The sequence below is a fragment of the Nerophis lumbriciformis genome, linkage group LG04, assembly GCF_033978685.3.
Source record: "Nerophis lumbriciformis linkage group LG04, RoL_Nlum_v2.1, whole genome shotgun sequence".
NCBI classification, from domain to species: domain Eukaryota; kingdom Metazoa; phylum Chordata; class Actinopteri; order Syngnathiformes; family Syngnathidae; genus Nerophis; species Nerophis lumbriciformis.
In genome coordinates, this window is record NC_084551.2 from 13,620,068 (window position 1) to 13,640,561 (window position 20,494).

At 40.1% G+C, this 20,494-nt stretch overlaps 2 protein-coding genes across 4 annotated transcripts in view; one reads left to right on the top strand and one right to left on the bottom strand.

The window, feature by feature from the left end:
- The window catches only part of klhl32 (kelch-like family member 32), an 85,978-nt gene that overhangs the window by 38,250 nt on the left and 27,234 nt on the right, over positions 1 to 20,494 (top strand). For all 3 annotated transcript variants that reach the window (XM_061949408.2, XM_061949418.2, XM_061949426.2), the window contains 2 exons: positions 4,946 to 5,044; positions 9,664 to 9,879. In XM_061949408.2, the coding sequence (XP_061805392.1) occupies positions 4,946 to 5,044; positions 9,664 to 9,879 (315 nt within the window). The remainder of the gene's footprint in view (positions 1 to 4,945; positions 5,045 to 9,663; positions 9,880 to 20,494) is intronic.
- The window catches only part of fbxl4 (F-box and leucine-rich repeat protein 4), a 608,311-nt gene that overhangs the window by 14,326 nt on the left and 573,491 nt on the right, over positions 1 to 20,494 (bottom strand). The window lies entirely within an intron of this gene.

Here is a 20,494-nt window from a genome sequence, read left to right on the forward strand (position 1 = left end):
CAATTTCACCCTCACCTATGAACCCACGCCAGGAAACCAGCCAAAAAAGAACAGAAAACGAAACGACATCATCTGGTACAACCCCCCATACAGCAAAAACGTCTCAACTAACATTGGACACAAATTCCTCAATCTGATTGACAAACACTTTCCCAAAGACAACACCCTAAGAAAAGTATTCAACAAGAACAACATTAAATTGAGCTACAGCTGCATGAACAATATACGACAAATCATCTCAAACCACAACAAAACAATTGCAAATGAGCCGTCGGCCCCCAGACAGAGCGACTCCAAAACCAACAAAGGCTGTGACTGCCGAAAGAAACCTGATTGCCCTCTCAACGGGGGGTGCTTACAAACATCAGTTGTCTACCAATCTAAGGTAATACGCAAGGACATTAACACATCCGACACATATGTAGGATTAACCGAGGGAGAATTCAAAACCAGATGGAACAATCACAAGGCTTCTTTCAGGAACAAAAACCTGCGAAATACCACAGAACTCAGCAAACACATTTGGGACCTCAAAGACAATAATGTTGAATATTCAATAACATGGCAAATTCTTGCATCCAGCACACCTTACAATAGTGGTAATAAAAGATGCAACCTATGCTTGAAAGAGAAACGGTTTATTATTTACCGTCCAGACCTGTCAACCCTCAACAAGCGCAGCGAAATTGTAACAGCATGCCGCCATAGACGGAAACACCTCCTAGGTAACACATGAGCCAATCACCACGCCCCTACGCCAGCCTGTACCCACCCACTCTGTGCCCTATATAAACCATGGTATGCGAATGCTCCCATTAAAATCTCCTGATGATTGAGGGTACCCCCCCTCATGAAACAGGCCTGTAGAGATGAAATAGTCTTGTGATTTTTTTCCCCCACACATACATATATATATATATATATATATATATATATATATATATATATATATATATATATATATATATATATATATATATATATACTATACATATATACATATACTGTACATACTCACGTATATATATATATATATATGTATATATACGCTTGTATATATATATATATATGTGTATTTATATATATATATATGTATATATATATACAGTATATATATATATATATGTATATATATGTATGTATATATATATATATGTATATATATTTGTATATATATATATATATATATATATATATATATATATATATATGTATATATATTTGTATATATATATATATATATGTGTATATGTATATATACGTTTGTATATATACATGTGTATTTATATATATATATATATATATATATATATATGTGTGTATATGTATATATACGTTTGTATATATATATGTGTATTTATATATATATATATATATATATATATATATATATATATATATATATGTGTGTATATGTATATATACGTTTGTATATATATGTGTATTTATATATATATATGTATGTATATATATGTATATGTATATATATATGTATATATATATATATATCAATCAATCAATCAATCAATCAATGTTTATTTATATAGCCCTAAATCACAAGTGTCTCAAAGGGCTGCACAAGCCACAACGACATCCTCGGTACAAAGCCCACATAAGGGCAAGGAAAAACTCACCCCAGTGGGACGTCGATGTGAATGACTATGAGAAACCTTGGAGAGGACCGCATATGTGGGTAACCCCCCTCCTCTAGGGGAGACCGAAAGCAATGGATGTCGAGTGGGTCTGACATAATATTGTGAGAGTCCAGTCCATAGTGGATCCAACATAATAGTAAGAGTCCAGTCCATAGTGGGGCCAGCAGGACACCATCCCGAGCGGAGACGGGTCAGCAGCGCAGAGATGTTCCCAGCCAATGCACAGGCGAGCGGTCCACCCCGGGTCCCGACTCTGGACAGCCAGCACTTCATCCATGGCCACCGGACCTGTGCCCCCGCCCCTCCACAAGGAACAGGGGAGCAGAGGAGAAAAGAAAAGAAACAGCAGATCAACTGGTCTAACAGGGGGGCTATTTAAAGGCTAGAGTATACAAATGAGTTTTAAGATGGGACTTAAATGCTTCTACTGAGGTAGCATCTCTAATTGTTACCGGGAGGGCATTCCATATTACTGGAGCCCGAATAGAAAACGCTCTATAGCCCGCAGACTTTTTTTGGGCTCTGGGAATCACTAATAAGCCGGAGTTCTTTGAACGCAGATTTCTTGCCGGGACATATGGTACAATGCAATCGACAAGATAGGACGGAGCTAGACCGTGCAGTATTTTATACGTAAGTAGTAAAACCTTAAAGTCACATCTTAAGTGCACAGGAAGCCAGTGCAGGTGAGCCAGTATAGGCGTAATATGATCAAACTTTCTTGTTCTTGTCAAAAGTCTAGCAGCCGCATTTTGTACCAACTGTAATCTTTTAATGCTAGACATAGGGAGACCCGAAAATAATACGTTACAGTAGTCGAGACGAGACGTAACGAACGCATGAATAATGATCTCAGCGTCGCTAGTGGATAAAATAGAACGAATTTTAGCGATATTACGGAGATTAAAAAAAGGCCGTTTTAGTAACACTCTTAATGTGTGACTCAAAGGAGAGAGTTGGGTCGAAAATAATACCCAGATTCTTTACTGATTCGCCTTGTGTAATTGTTTGGTTGTCAAATGTTAAGGTGGTATTTTTAAATAAATGTCGGTGTTTAGCAGGACCGATAATCAGCATTTCCGTTTTCTTGGCGTTGAGTTGCAAGAAGTTAGCGGACATCCATTGTTTAATTTCATTAAGACACGCCTCCAGCTGACTACAATCCGGCGTGTTGGTCAGCTTTAGGGGCATGTAGAGTTGGGTGTCATCAGCATAACAATGAAAGCTAACACCGTATTTGCGTATGATGTCGCCTAGCGGCAGCATGTACATACTAAAGAGTGCAGGGCCAAGAACCGAACCCTGAGGAACTCCGCACGTTACCTTAACATAGTCCGAGGTCACATTATTATGGGAGACGCATTGCATCCTGTCAGTAAGATAAGAGTTAAACCACGACAAAGCTAAGTCTGACATACCAATACGTGTTTTGATACGCTCTAATAAAATATTATGATCGACGGTATCGAAAGCAGCGCTAAGATCAAGAAGCAGCAACATAGATGACGCATCAGAATCCATCGTTAGCAGTAGATCATTAGTCATTTTTGCGAGGGCTGTCTCTGTAGAGTGATTTGCCCTGAAAGCGGATTGAAAAGGTTCACAGAGATTGTTAGACACTAAGTGTTCATTTAGCTGCTGTGCGACAATTTTTTCGAGGATTTTCGAAATAAAGGGAAGGTGGGACACCGGCTTGTTGGCTTCAATCGTGATCCGTAGGCCGTTCTCTTTGAAAATTTGGCATATATATATATATATATGTATATATATATATATATATGTAACATTATATATATATATATATATATATATATATATATATATATATATATATATATATATAAATATATATATATATATAACATTAACATTAATGCTGCCACAACGATGACTCTTGCTGACCTACTGCCTTCGGTAATGGCACCATTCCCAAATTATTGATCTATTGATAACCTAACTAACAACTTTGACAATGCCCTGCGCAAAACCATTGATAGTATAGCACCGCTAAAACAAAAAAGGGCCCCTAAAAGGCGCACCCCATGGTTTACAGAAGAAACCAGAGCTCATAAATTATCATGTAGAAAGTTGGAACGCAAATGGCGCGCGACCAAGCTTGAGGTTTTCCATCAAGCATGGAGTGATAGTTTAATATCGTATAAACGCATGCTTACCTTAGCTAAAGCTAAATATTACTCAAATCTCATCCGCCTCAACAAAAACGACCCTAAATTTTTGTTTAGTACAGTAGCATCGCTAACCCAACAAGGGACTCCTCCCAATAGCTCCACCCACTCGGCAGATGACTTTATGAATTTCTTTAATAAGAAAATTGAACTCATTAGAAAGGAGATTAAAGACAACGCATCCCAGCTACAACTGGGTTTTATTAACACAGATACAACTGTATCTACGACGGATACTGCAATACAAAATAGTCTCTCTCTTTTTGATGAAATAACATTAGAGGAACTATTACGGCGTGTAAGTGGGATAAAACAAACAACATGTTTACTTGACCCACTTCCTTGGAAACTTATCAAGGAGCTTTTTGTATTATTAGGTCCATCAGTGCTAAATATTATAAACTTATCACTTTCCTCTGGCACTGTTCCCCTAGCATTCAAGAAAGCGGTTATTCATCCTCTGCTCAAAAGACCTAACCTTGATCCTGACCTCCTAGGTAACACATGAGCCAATCACCACGCCCCTACACCAGCCTGTACCCACCCACTCTGTTCCCTATATAATCCATGGTATGTGAATGCTCCCATTAAAATCACCTGATGATTGAGGGAACCCCCCCCTCATGAAACAGGCCTGTAGAGATGAAATAGTCTTGTGATTTTTTTCCCACACATACATATATTGCGCTCTACTACGGTATCAAGCACTATTTTTTGGATAACCTTATTAAGACATATATATATATATATATATATATATATATATATATATATATATATATATATATATAGTCAAGGTTTCTTTGGTTTATCCGATATACAGTGCTCAATAAAGGGGTAGAGCGGAATATAAGTTAGGTCAGGAAAAAAAATCATCACTACAAGCCTGAAGAGCAGGGAAACCTGTTCATACACACATATATATGTATATGTATATGTACATATATATGTTTATACACACACACACACACACACACACACACACACACACACACACACACACACACACACACACACACACACACACACACACACACACACACACACACAGAGTAGAGTAACTATGACATACTATGACTCAACCTTTCCTCTACCATGATACAGATTGTGCTGGAGCCAGCAGTGATTCAGGATGTTTTGTCTGCTGGCAGCCACCTTCAGCTGCTGGAGCTCCTCAGCATCTGCTCCCACTACCTCATCCAGGTACTAACACCAAACGCCAACCAAGAATTTTTTTTGTTACACCAATATTGCTCTGGAAACAGTAAGCACTAAAGTACCCCACATTGTTGGACACCGGTGCAACTGTTAAATACTGTATCCACCGTCCACTCACCATCCATTGTACCCCTAAAGGTTCAATTATGTACTTTATAAGTGCAAAGAAAGTACTGTACAAATGCATACTTATTAGTAGTACTGTAGTAATACTATTATCAGGGTGACCCTTGCCCATACGCCAGTGATTTTCAAATAGTTTTTGCCATGGGGACATTTTTGTTTCATGCCCCACAATTGAGAACCTGATCATATTTATTTATTTATCTGTACAAACCAGTCTGAGTTGCTGGCACCAGCACCTACATGTAGCTGAAGTCATGTTTATTGTTTCTTTATCAGGCCCACCCTACTATTGAAAAAGTAATGGTATAATGGTTATAAAACGTTAAATGATGTCTGTAATTCATGTATGCAAGCATGTTTTAAAGTTTTAGCACAACCAGCTCAGTGGCCTTGTGGTTAGAGTGTCTGCCGTGAGACTGGGAGGTTGTGAGTTCAAACCCCGGCCGAGTCATACCAAAGACTACAAAAAATGGGACCCATTGCCTCTCTGCTTGGCACTCAGCATCAAGGGTTGGAATTGGGGATTAAATCACCAAATGATTCCTGAGCGCGGCACACGCTGCTGCTCACTACTCCCCTCACCTCCCAGGGGGTGAACAAGGGGATGGGTCAAATGCAGAGGACAAATTTCACCACACGTGGTGTGTGTGACAATCGTTGGGACTTTAACTTTAACCAATTAGGGGCTTTTAATTCAAGCAGTGCTGCCACCTAACTGGAGGCTCAAGTACTGTTCAAGGATGAAAAAAGGCGCTAATCCTAGAAGTCCCTTGACTCTCAGCCCCAGTGGGCCCTCCCTACTATTTGAGAAGCACTGCTATATGCAGAAGTGAAGTGAAGTGAATTATATTTATATAGCGCTTTTCTCTAGTGACTCAAAGCGCTTTACATAGTGAAACCCAATATCTAAGTTACATTTAAACCAGTGTGGGTGGCACTGGGAGCAGGTGGGTTAAGTGTCTTGCCCAAGGATACAACGGAAGCGGGGATCGAACCTGCAACCCTCAAGTTGCTGGCTCGGCCGCTCTACCAACCGAGCTATACATATAGATCACACACTTTGTGTAGGGCCCCGCAATCCATGTTAAATTAATGAATGACTGAGTGACATTTTATTACAAACGTGTGCCTAGCCCCTTCCTGCTCCGCCACTATAAGAATGTAATGGCAAATTCCCCTGGACACACACCTAGTACTGGTCTTATATGACAGACATAAAGGTTGCATGTGTATGTTTTAATTACGTTAAATTTGGGATATTGCACAAAAAATCTATACAGTATATTGAACAGTAAATTTTGTCATAATTAGTTTTCTTACAAAACAAGCATCAAAATAAATTCAATTATAAAAAAAAAATCGCTTCACATAAAAAAGTTTTTGTCACGAGGGGTCAAAAGACAATTCTGCTTAGGGTCCCAATTTGGCTAAGGGCGGCCTTGATTATTATTGATCATGATAACTTTCCTAACTCACTTTTAAAATCTAAAACTGTGAAGTGAATTATATTTATATAGCGCTTTTTCTCTATTGACTCAAATCACTTTACATAGTGAAACCCAATATCTAAGTTACATTTAAACCAGTGTGGGTGGCACTGGGAGCAGGTGGGTAAAGTGTCTTGCCCAAAGACACAACGGCAGTGACTAGGATGGCGGAAGCGGGGATCGAACCTGGAACCCTCAAGTTGCTGGCACGGCCACTCTACCAATCGAGCTATACCGTCCCAACCGAGCTGTACCGTAAAACATCTCCCACAATGTAACTAAGGCCATGTCCACACGAACACGGAGAGTTTCAAAAACACATATTTGGGGTTAAAACAATCTCCATCCACACAAGTGCAGTTTCAAAACTGTATGTTTACACACAAACTCATACACTTGTCATGCACATTTTGTCCAATCAGAAGCCTAAAAAAAGCAGCAACATTTGACTTGGTGGCATTACACCTCTGTTATGGTTATTTTGATGTACGAGACGTACAATGACATGTACATTATCTTGAAAACCAGCCTGCACATACACAGAGCCCTGGGATCATTATGTATTTTTTTTTGGGTGTTTAAAGCGCGAATGCACGCCTGTGCTGCTGAAACCCAACACTCATAGAATTATAACGCGTGCACAGTCGCGCCCGGCTCCATCTACAAACATGTAAGTTAACTTAATGATTTGTCGTTAAATAAGGACTAAAAACATAAGATAATGTTGCACCTTTCTTATGACACAGAGCAAAAAGTCTTGCTTGTCAAAGTTGTCCCATCAGCTGGAGGTTCCACAGCGATCGTATCCAAAACTGCTGACTGTCTTTAGCGCCGGCAGGAGTGTCGCAAAGCCCATTTTAATGTGTCTTTTTTAATTAATGTTGAGTTAAAAAAGGAGCGTGTTTACGTTCAAACATGGAAGAGTGGTTAGTGCGTCTGCCTCACAATACAAAGGTCCTGGGTTCGATCCTACGCTCGGGATCTTTCTGTGTGAAGTTTGCATGTTCTCCCCGTGACTGCGTGGGTTCCCTCCGGGTTCCCTCCGGGTACTCCAGCTTCCTCCCACCTCCAAAGACATGCACCTGGGGATAGGTTGATTGACAACACTAAATTGACCCTAGTGTGTGAATGTGAGTGTGAATGTTGTCTATCTGTGTTGGCCCTGTGATGAGGTGGCGACTTGTCCAGGGTGTACCCCGCCTTCCGCCCGAATGCAGCTGAGATAGGCTCAAGAACCCCCCGCGACCCCGAACGGGATAAGCGGTAGAAAATGGATGGATGGATACAGTAAGTCCTCTTATAGTGTGTTTAAAGGCAGCAAGGCAGTGTTGTTCAGTTTTGAAAATGACAGCGCACAACGGTGACGTCATCACAAGTCTCCGTTTGTGCTGTGTACACGCATACGCTAAGCGCAGTTTTGGAACTCTACACTTTGGCCAGCGTTTGCAAAAGTCTGCGTTTTTAAAGACAAAAGTATGCGTTTGCATGTGGACAAGAGGCCTAAACGCAGAGATAAGTATGCGTTTATTAAGTATCTGTGTTCGTGTGGACATGGCCTTATGAATGAAGAATTTATTGATCTAGGAGGGAAATTTGTGATGAATCCAATTGAAGTCTCAATTAGTTTTGCACATTCTTCTTTAATGGGTGTGCATGTCACCAAATAAACTTGAGTCCAGATTCCATTCACATAGATAGATAGAACTGTAAAGGACAGAAGCTAAAAAGATAAAAAAGTACTGTATATTTCTAAAAGGGCCTTCTTGCTTGTGAGTACAGTATCAGACCAATCATCTGTTGCTGATATAGCAGTTAGTAGAAGGCAAGGTCAAACAATGACTATTTATCACCCGGTACATGTTTTATCAATAATGACATTGAATAGCTCATCACCTCCATTACAGTAAACGAAGATGTGCAGTGAATATTAACGCGATCAATACCACTCTTGCGCTGTCCAGTCCCTTTATCTCATTTAAATTGCACCGTCATAATTTTGATTTGATTAGTTCTATGGCCCTAGTGTGTGAATGTTGTCTGTCTATCTTTGTTGGCCCTGCGATGAGGCGGCGACTTGTCCAGGGTGTACCCCGCCTTCCGCCCGATTGTAGCTGAGATAGGCTCCAGCAACCCCGAAGGGAATAAGGGGTAGAAAATGGATGGATGGATGGATGGATGGATAGTTCTATGGCCCAAGTGTGTGAATGTTGTCTGTCTATCTTTGTTGGCCCTGCGATGAGGGGGCGACTTGTCCAGGGTGTACCCCGCCTTCCTCACGAATACAGCAGAGATAGGCTCCAGCACCCCCGCGACCCTGAATGGGACAAGCAGTAGAAAATGGATGGATGGATGGATAGTTCTACCTCAGTAAAATGATATGAATGTGTATGTTGTTACATGTTTAAAGCATCCATCCATTTTCTACCGCTTGTCCCTGTTGGGGTTGCGGGGGGTGCTGGAGCCTATCTCAGCTGCATTCGGGCGGAAGGCGGAGTACACCCTGGACAAGTCGTCACCTCAACACAGGGCCATGTTTAAAGCAACATGTGCTAAACTACAGAGCCCACAGACTGCCTGCACTTGCTATATTAAATGTTGCCACAAGATGGGAGTCTCATCCCACTTCAAACTCAACCCTGATTAAAAAAAATCTCCACGTACTGCCTTTCTCACTCACTGCTTTTTCATTACACAGTGAGATTGAAATCAGCTCACACTTAATGTAAAAACTGCACGTTTGTGGCACGACTGACATGAGCTGTGTGAGAAATGTTCAGCAACTGGGACTGTGTAGCATTAGCTCTTAAATATACCAATTCAGATTTATTGTTGGATTATTGGTGTGTTCATTTTCACAGTTGTACGTATATAGGAGACCATTATTTTATATCTTAATTTCTACAGCACCCGTGTTGATAATTCTTGCTTTACAGAGCAGATGATCAATTTAAATCAGTATTACTTTACTCTGCATATTTCCATCCGCTGCAGGAACTGAGCGGCGTGAACTACTTGGAGTTGTATCGCGTGGCCGACCTCTTCCACCTGCCTGCCTTAGAGGAGGCCGTGGTGGACTTTTTGGTGGGTCACCTCTCTGAGCTCAGCCGCAACCGGCAGGAGGAGGCCCTGCAGCTGCCTTATCGCCTACTCAAGGAGGTGCTCAAGAGCGACCGCCTCACCTCGCTGAGTGAAGAAGAGATATGGAAGGTATGGAAGTGTGTTAGTATGTGTGTGGTTAACTTAAGTGAGACTGAAAAACTTGGCGTAGTGGGTAGAGCAACCGTGCCAGAAACCTGAGGGTTACAGGTTCGCTCCCCGCCTCTTACCATCCAAAAATCGCTGCCGTTGTGTCCTTGGGCGGGACACTTCACCCTTTGCCCCCGGCAGGGCCGGCCCGTGGCATAGGCCGTATAGGCAAATGCTAAGGGCGCCGTCCATCAGGGGGCGCCACGCCAGTGCCACAAATGTTGGAGAGAAAAAAAGAAAAAAAAGTTGGTACTATTATTTCTAAATACAAAAAATAATCCCACGTTAATTAAAATGCAAAGTAAAGCCTATTTAATAGAAATATTATTTGTTACAACATTACGCCCCCTCACCCCCTCCCCCCTCACGGTGCGCCCCCTCCCTTCCCGTATCATGACTCTTTTTGGACGTCACCACATCAAAAAATCAACACAAGATGTCAAAACGGCCAAAACTGTCAGATGCCCAGGGAAGAAAAAAGAGAAAAGAAGAGGAGGAGAAACGAGAAAAGACAGAGGTAGCAGGTAGGTGAGCCGAACATGAAATTATTTGTCTGTTACAGAATGTGATAGTAACCCGGCTTTTTAGCATTAAGCTAATGTCACATGATTCGGCAATTGCTAATCAATAAATAGCTAGTTCTGTTTTAACGTCGGGTTAATATTGTGGAGGGGGCTAAATTGTTATGGAAAATAATAATGTAACGTTAGGTAATTACAGTACTCCCACCTTACATTTTTCAGGGACATTTGTATTAGATCTTTTAAGCAGCTGTTTTTTGTTTACATTGTTATTGCCTTCTGGTTAGCTATATTTGCCCTGCAGGTAATAGTCTATTTTCCACCCCTTTATATATTAGGTATAGTTGTAAGTAAAAAAAAAAGGTCAAAGACAAAGCTATTCGGTTTCTTGTGAGTATATACACTTCACTGCCGATGTGGGTGGGCGCCACCTAAAATCTTGCCTAGGGCGCCAGATTGGTTAGGGCCGGGCCTGGCCCCCGGTGCCACTCACACCGGTGAATTGAATGATGAATGATAGGTGGTGGTCGGAGGGGCCGTTGGCGCAAATTGCAGCCACGCTTCCGTCAGTCTACCCCAGGGCAGCTGTGGCTATGAAAGTAGCTTACCACCACCAGGTGTGAATGTTTGATGGGTTCTACATGTAAAGCGACTTTGGGTACTTAGAAAAGCGCTATATAAATCCCAGTTATTATTATTATTATTATTTATACACTATTTTAGTTTAAAAATAATGAATATTGTCTCAACTAGAATACCTTGGTCAGTGCACTATGTACCGTATTTTCCAGACTATAAGACGCACTTAAAATCCTTTTTTTTCCTCAAAACTTGACAGTGCGCCTTATAACCCGGTGCGCCTAATGTAAATAATAAGTTTGGTTGAGCTTACCCACCTCGAAACAATTTTATTTGGTACATGTTGTAATGATAAGTGTGACCAGTAGATGGCAGTGAAACATAAGAGATAAGTGTAGGCTGCACCGTTTGATGTGCTTCAACATACTATTATGTATTATTATGGTGTGTGTATAAGGTAAGACATATCATCTGGCGTTTTGTTTCACAATACTATGCAAAAGCAACTTTTCTTACCTTTTGGTACCTGCTGATCTGTATTTGGAATCTGCAGAAAATCCTGAAAAACTGTGCGCGTCCGCCTTTTTAGTCGATAAGCTTCTTCTTTTTCTCTATCTTCTTGTTATGGGACATTCATCCTCCGCTGTTGCCAGTAAGATACAAGTAAAGTTCTTACTTATATCCGTCAGTAAACTCGCCATGAAAGCGCTAAAACATACCGGTGTAGTGAGTTTACATTGTTCACCCAAGGAACTTTAGTTATTAGAGTTCCGGTCAGACGGTTTTTCACGGTACACATTTCCTGTGTTGTTTCCGAATGTGGAGATGATTAGTTATTGATTTAAGTAAAGTCTGAATGTCATTAAAAGAGTTAGCTCCATCTTTTCACACTTCTTCTGTGCTCAGTGGCCTAGTGGTTAGAGTGTCCGCCCAGAGATCGGTAGGTCGTGAGTTTAAACCCTGGCCGAGTCATACCAAAGACTATAAAAATGGTACCCATTACCTCCCTGCTTGGCACTCAGCATCAAGGGTTGGAATTGGGGGTTAAATCACCAAAAATGATTCCCGGGCGCGGCCACTGCTGCTGCTGCTCACTGCTCCCCTCACCTCTCAGGGTGTGATCAAGGGTGATGGGTCAAATGCAGAAAATAATTTCGCCACACCTCGTGTGTGTGTGACAATCATGGGTACTTTAACTTCTTCAACTCCCGTCCTTGCACACTACACCGCTACAACAAAAATGACGAGAAGACGCTGCCGAAGGTGAGCCACGTAAATAAGACCGCCCACAAAACGGCGCATCCGGAAGCGACTGTCAGAAAGCGGCTTGAAGATGATCTATGGTGAATTATATTTATATAGCACTTTTCTCTAGTGACTCAAAGCACTTTTACATAGTGAAACCCAATATCTAAGTTACATTTAAACCAGTGTGGGTGGCACTGGGAGCAGGTGGATAAAGTGTCTTGCCCAAGGACACAACGGCAGTGACTAGGATGGCGGGAGCGGGGATTGAACTTGGAATCCTCAAGTTGCTGGCACGGCCACTCTACCAACCGAGCTATATCGCCCTATAAAACCTAATCAATGCAACATTTTGACCAAAGAACCACCATTACATGTTATGTAGACCACAAGGAAGTGTTTTCAATTTACAAAAAAATAATAATAATATGACTCCTTTAATGCGCCCTATAATCCGGTGCGCCTTATATATGAACAAAGATCAAAATTAGACCATTCATCGGCAATGCGCCTTATAATCCGGTGCGCCTTATTGTCCGGAAAATACGGTACACTGTGTACTTAGTAGGGATCGACGGATTTTCAGTGCCAGTATCGGCCTTCTTTTATTGGTATTGGCCAATATTTTTTTTGGTTTTTTACAACTAAAACAGAAATACATCAGCAGATACAATATATACACATATGATACCAGTATTAAGAAAAAACAATTGTGATAAGTAGAGAGTAAGTTAGTAGTAATAACCAGAGCTCCTTTCTGCTAAGATGCGCTGTAGTGCTGATCGCTGACAGCATGTCTTCTCTGCTTACAAGAACTTGTCAGAACGTCCATTTTTTTCCCGGGAATTCCAGTCTTTGTCCTTCTTCCGCCGGTTTTGTGTGTTTTCGCAACCACAGCAAATGAGTCCAACGACTAGCCTCTGTCCCCAACACCTGCAGCATGCATGGGCTCATTAAAGGAGCGCGGGAGTTTTTATGTTCCGTGACTTAATCAAATAACAACGCGACAGAGATGGATGGACACGAAGACGACAAAACCTATATCTCTTTGTTTCACCTTGAAGGCGCCGTACTGTCTGCGAAAGGGGTACAACATACTCCCTTTCTTTGGAGAAGGCCTTATCTGTTTAGAACAACAGCTGTATTTATTTCTGGGCAGGAGGGGCTGTTTTCGCTCTACATAAGTTGACTCTTTTTGTTGGAATTTGGACCTCTTCTTGCTGATGCTATTGTAGCGTTGTAAGGGATGGTCTCCTAAAGCTTTAGTAAAACTTGGCGAAGTACTATTTTGTCTCGGTGGTCCTTCTTACTCAACATATATGTCATCCAAAATAACTTGGGATTGACCAGTGTGTTTTATTCCGAGAGGAAGACTGGTCGCAAGCAACAGTAGGTGAACATTTTCATATTAAAAAACTTATTTAGAAAGTCCTAAACCAGTTTTTTTCAATGCTTTGGCGATGAAAATATTAATTTTCCATCCATCCATCCATCCATCCATTTTCTACCGCTTGTCCCTTTCGTTTAATAATTAATAATTCTTACTTTGCAAAAATTAATTTACCACGGCCAGGCCTGGAACCAATTAACAACAAGGATGTCTTCTGTATTACTCTTGGCGATCAAAAGTAGCGGGAGTATAAAAGACAACCAACAATAATGCAGTTCAAGTACGTTTATAATTAGATATTACAAGATAATTTATCATTAGGTTATGTAAAGATATGAATTCACTAAAAATAACCACGTACAAACAATAAACAAAAAGACTACATTGACAACTACAATTTGGTTCAATTGTCATGTCTTCATAATCTGGATAATGTCTAAAGTCTAATGAAAAGGTAAAAAAAAATAATTATTGCATCAAGGGGAAAAGAAAGGTGTTTGAAATCTTCTACCGCAGTAAAGCAAGTTGAAGACTTAACTGCAATGCCGCTTGAATATTAATTGAAAAACTGAACAAAACACAATAAATGGGCAAAAACTACAAAAAAACCCAGATATTCTTTAGACCAGTGGTTCTCAAATGGGGGTACTTGAAGGTATGCCAAGGGGTACGTGAGATTTTTTTTAAATATTCTAAAAATAGCAACAATTCAAAAATCCTTTACAAATATATTTATTGAATAATACTTCAACAAAATATGAATGTAAGTTCATAAACTGAACATCAAATCACATAGGCTATTCCATTCATTACAATGCAACAATGCAATATTCAGTCTTGACAGCTAGATTTTTTGTGGACATGTTCCATAAATATTGATGTTAAAGATTTCTTTTTTTGTGAAGAAATGTTTAGAATTAAGTTCATCAATCCATATGGATCTCTATTACAATCCCCGAAGAGGGCACTTTAAGTTGTTGATTACTTCTATGTGTAGAAATCTTTATTTATAATTGAATCACTTGTTTATTTTTCAACAAGTTTTTAGTTATTTTTATATCTTTTTTTCCAAATAGTTCAAGAAAGACCACTACAAATGAGCAATATTTTGCACTGTTATACAATTTAATAAATCAGAAACTGATGACATAGTGCTGTATTTTACTTCTTTATCTCTTTTTTTCCAACCAAAAATGCTTTGCTCTGATTAGGGGGTACTTTAATTAAAACAAATTTCACAGGGGGTACATCACTGAAAAAAGATTGAGAACCACTGCTTTAGACCAGTGATTCTCAAACTGTGGTACACGGACTCCACCTAGTGATATGCCAAAGAATTATTTGAATAAATATTTAAACACAGTGTTACTGTTCAAACTGTGTGTAATGTTGCAGTGACCAAAATGTTAAATATACTCGTTCAATAAAACCTCTGCCTTGTTTTTATTAATATTTAGGCATACTACGCTACTGTATTTTAATGTTGGTCATTATGGTGGTACTTGGAGAGCTAAGAATTTTCAGAGGTGGTACCTGGTGAAAAAAGTTAGAGAACCACTGCTTTAGACAATATATCGCTGGGGAAAATGTTTGGTTACAATGTAAACAATATATATCGCTGGGGAAAGTGTTTGGTTACAATGTAAACTTAAATACACATTTGTTTTATAAATACGGGTGTACGTCAGGGTTTACTTCACGATGATGGGGTTTAATGCGATGCTAAATTAGAAGTTAACTCTACGGGCTTTTAATTAAAAGCGTCAAAAGTATAATTGTATCCATGAAGCAATTCAATCCATCAAAGTAGAACAAGCAAACATCTGCAGAGCACAACAACCACAGTGACGATCAGCTACTGAAGTGACCGGTCACCATTATCATGTTTTACGTGGTCGAATCTAATCGGTCAAATGTTTTTGTATGGTAACAAGAGCACAACTAATGGAGATTAGCACAAATTAAGACATCTCATTTCCAAATTTTTCCACCACTAAAAGGCTAAAACACTGAGGTAAACAAATAAACATGACTGAGGTTGGATAGTTTAGTGAGATTCTCTGATCAGTCCCTCCGGGGTCGCTTTAAGCGGTGCGCTGAGAATATGACCAACTTGACTCTGTAGAGCAGGGTTATTCAACTAAAATTGTTCAGGGGGGCACTTTTCCTGAAAGCTAAGGACGAAGTGGCCTGATTTCTACTTTCTATATTATTCTTATATTGGAGAACTAGCTTCCTCTGCAGCTGACATTTGTTTTTGGTCTATTTCTTTTGTCGGCGTTACATATATCAGGAAAAAAAAATAGCCCAATTATGCAAAAGTGTCCACTACATAGGACGCGGACTCTTAGGTAGGACAAAAAAGTTAATGCAAGGATCTGCCAAACCTGAAATTTCTAACTTCACCATGACTAGTCATTAGTCAAAAAGACCTATTGCAGCAAAGTTCTTTAACAGCGCTCTGGTGTTATTACAAATAAGCTGCAAAAAGTTTAGTCCCTCCAAAGTTTTGAACTGGACTAATTTCTGGGCCTGATTTGGGCCGCCATTTAAAAAGTCAGATTTTGGCCCGCTAAAGGTGTGCAGTGGCACATTGTGCTACAGTACGTGTCTGACAGGGGAGGCTCTGCTTCCCCAATCTTGGAACATGTAGCTAGCACACATGTTGTACACAGAAAGTTGTGGGGGCGGGGGTTCAGGTACTCAACTCGCCTCCCTCTCACAGAAGGAGGATGGGAGTTAATGTCCGCTGATTTGAATGCGAGGTTAATAGCAGAGGTGTGGACTCGAGTCACATGACTTGGACTCGAGTCAGACTCGAGTCATGAATTTGATGACTTTAGACTCGACTTGACAAAATGTAAAAAGACTTGCAACTCGACTTAGACTTTAACATCAATGACTTGTGACTTCACTTGGACTTGAGCCTTTTGAATTGACATGACTTGACATGACTTGCTACTTTCCCCAAAACCCAAAGATGAAAAAGTTATTCGGGAGCGCTCCGTAATTTTCATTGTGTACTTGTCTATCAGCGTTGCGTGAATCAGCTGGTGTGCTCTCAGTACAACAGCCAATCAAATTAGATCTACTTTGTTTTCATCGCACAGCATTCATCCAATCAAATTGCAGGACAACCAACGAAGAAGACATGTCCAAACCACACGCCAGTGAACAAAAAATGATGCCTAAAATAATTTCGTTTGGGTATAAAAATTACGAGGTGGTCAACACAAAACGGTTTGCAGTATGCAACACATGCGGTTCGAAAATTACTGATGGAGAGGCAACAACTTCCAACTTCGTCCGGCATTTGAAGTTGCACAAAGAACGGTAAGTTTTGAATGTAAGATAACGTTTATTGGCTAAGTAGCGTGACTTTTATTTGCTGTGTAGTTAAATCAGTGAGGCTGTAAACTCACTGCTAACGTTATAACGTCATTGCAAACACGGGAATCTGTTGCAGTTCACTACCTTATTCATACTTTTTGTTCAGTGATTTTTTTCAAGCAGGGTTACGTTAGTCAATATATCACACGTAACGTTAGACGGCGGTCAGCAGCACCGCGTATTTTAGCCACCTAAAAAAAAGACAAAAATAGTAAAATAAAGGTCAGTTAAAATGTATACTATATTATGAATATGTGTACCGTTTTAGCTAGCTTTCTGACATACTGTTGGTTGTTTACCTCAGTGGTCCCCAACCACCGGGCCGCGGCCCGGTACTGGTCCGTGGATCGATTGGTATCGGGCCGCACAATAATTTTTATTTTTATTTTTATTTTTTTTTAAATTAAATCAACATAAAAAACACAAGATACACTTACAAGTAGTGCACCAACCCAAAAAAACTCTCTCCCCCATTTGTTCTGGGCATTGAACATGAAGACTCTTCCTTCACTGTTCCGAGTGGCCATGAGAGTCTTGGCAGTGCCTGCCTCCAGTGCTCCAGTGGAGCGAGTTTTCAGCCATGGTGGCATCATACTACGCCCCCATCGTGCACAAATGACTGACAGACTCTTGGCTAATTTGGTCTTTTGCAAATGCAATGCAGCATAGGGCCCTGACATAAAAAGTACAACTTTTTTGTTATGTTCACGTATATGTCATGTTTTTTCAATGTTAACACTTTTGTACAAATAAGTACATTTGCACTTTATTTTTCAATGTGTTTGTTCTGTAAAGGAATGAGTTAATGTTTAAAATGACTGGTTAATAGTGATATTATAAAGTGCAATGTCAGCACAATTTTCTTTCCTGCAATTTAAAATGCACTTGTTTTAATAAATAAATACAGCATTTGAAAAGCATACACAATCTGTGTTAATATATTAGTTTGTGGTTAAAAGGACTTGAAAGGACTCGAAACTCAAAATGCAGGACTTAGGACTTGACTTGAGACTTTCCAGTCTTGACTTTGGACTTGACTCGGGGCTTGCCTGTCTTGACTCGGGACTTGACTCGGACTTGAGGGCAAAGACTTGAGACTTACTTGTGACTTGCAAAACAATGACTTGGTCCCACCTCTGGTTAATAGTCAAATCAGACAGTGCTGCCAACTCCTCACTGAGGAAAGTAGCTATTGGCTGTCCTAAAAAGTCGCTAGATGACATCATCGCCTCATTTGCACAAGTGATATTGTAAGAGAGAGAAAATGGAGGAGAGAGAAAACTTAGTTTAAAAAAAACCTAAGTATGATTAGAACTTTAAGTAAACTTCTTCAGTTGATTCTTAGTTTGTTTTCTTTAAATTACATTTTATTTTTTTGCATTGTTAAATGTTAGAGGATCAAATTTAAAGACCCACTACTACCGACCACGCAGTCTGATAGTTTATATATCAATGATGAAATCTTAACATTGCAACACATGCCAATACGGCCGGGTTAACTTATAAAGTGCAATTTTAAATTTCCTGCGAAACTTCCGGTTGAAAACGTCTAGGTATGATGACGTATGCGCGTGACGTCGATGGTTGAAACGGAAGTATTGGGACGCCATTGTATCCAATACAAAAAGCTCAGTTTTCATCGCAAAATTCCACAGTATTCTGGACATCTGTGTTGGTGAATCTTTTGCAATTTGTTTAATGAACAATGGAGACTGCGAAGAAGAAAGCTGTAGATGTGATCGGTGTATTAGCGTCTGGCTACAGCAACACAACCAGGAGGACTTTGACTTGGATAGCAGACGCGCTATCCGACGCTAGCCGCCGACCGCATCGATGATCGGGTGAAGTCCTTCTTCGCTCCGTCGTTCGCTGGAACGCAGGTGAGCTTCAGTGTTGATGAGCAGATGAGGGTTGGCGTATGTGGAGAGCTAATGTTTTTATCATAGCTCTGTCAAGGTCCGTAGCTAAGTTAGATTCAATGGCGTCGTTAGCAACAGCATTGTTAAGCTTCGCCAGGCTGGAAAGCATTAACCGTGTAGTTACAGGTCCATGGTTTAATAGTATTGTTGATTTTCTGTCTATCCTTCCAGTCAGGGGTTTATTTCTTTTGTTTCTATCTGCAGTTAAGCCCGATGCTATCACGTTAGCTCCGTAGCTAAAGTGCTTCACCGATGTATTGTCGTGGAGATAAAAGTCACTGTGAATGTCCATTTCGCATTCTCGACTCTCATTTTCAAGAGGATATAGCACACCTGCCAACTTTTGAAATCAGAAAAACCTAGTAGCCAGGGTCCAGGGGCCGCAGGCCCCGGTAGGTCCAGGACAAAGTCCTGGTGGGGGGTTCAGGCCCCCCGACGCAAAATGATTATTAGCATTCAGACAGGTTAAAATGTTGCTAAAACCATCACTTTTCTATCAGTCACAGTGACTTTTCAAAACAAAAATATTACAGCAAAAATCATATGGGTTGATTGACATGTTTATTCTGTAAGCTAACTTCAATAGTTTGAAATTATTTTGACAGTTAATGCCAGTTATCCTGTCAACCTTTCACAAGACTTCAATTTGTTAATTGAAAGTATAAACAGTATAAGCACTTTTTACAGTAAACAAATGGTAAAACAGTACTAAACAATTCCATAAAAAAAAAAATTGGTGTCATTATTAACTTTCTGTCCAAGCTTGTATAATCTACTGCCTTGTTCAATTGTAAAAAATATTCTGTGCCTAAAATTCACATTTCTATCACAATTATCATACTGTAAACATGGTAAGCTAACTTCATTAAAATTAATAGTCCTGTCAATAGCATGGAATTACAATTCAAATGTAGTTTTTTTGTAAGCCTTTCAAAAGAATTCAAAATATGAAAGTCCATGCTCAATTATTGCCTTCGTAAATAAAACTTCGGCATTTATCACATCCAAAGAATCTGTTTGGGCGACGAAAAACGTTGAAAGTTTTCCACTTGTATCGCTAGCAACGGCATTAGACTTGTGTTTTTTTGTCCCAACGTGGTCTTTTACATTGCTAATTTGTCCGTGTCCGATCGAAAAATCTTGTCTGCACAAGGTGCAATTCGCGTAGTTTTCACCCTTTTTGGAACGGATAATTATTCCCGGATAGGCTTTTGAATATTCTTCACGGAATGACTGCAGTTTTCTTTTCGGTTTAAGACTCGTTTGCGATTTTTCTCCGGCTGATTCCATGATCGTTCGCTCGTTTGGAAACAATGGCAACAGGTGCCTCGTGCTTGGCAGCGGTGCTATAAATAGCCTCGCGCATGGCATTCGGAATGGCTCGATAGGAAGTTACGGGAAGCAGTGTCGATTGTCATTGTTGTTACGCGATTTCGTGAATAAAACTTTTAAAAAAATATTTTTTTTTAATTAATGAAAAACCGTATTTTTTATCACTGCAACCGTAACCCGGAATAGGTTGATGAAAACCG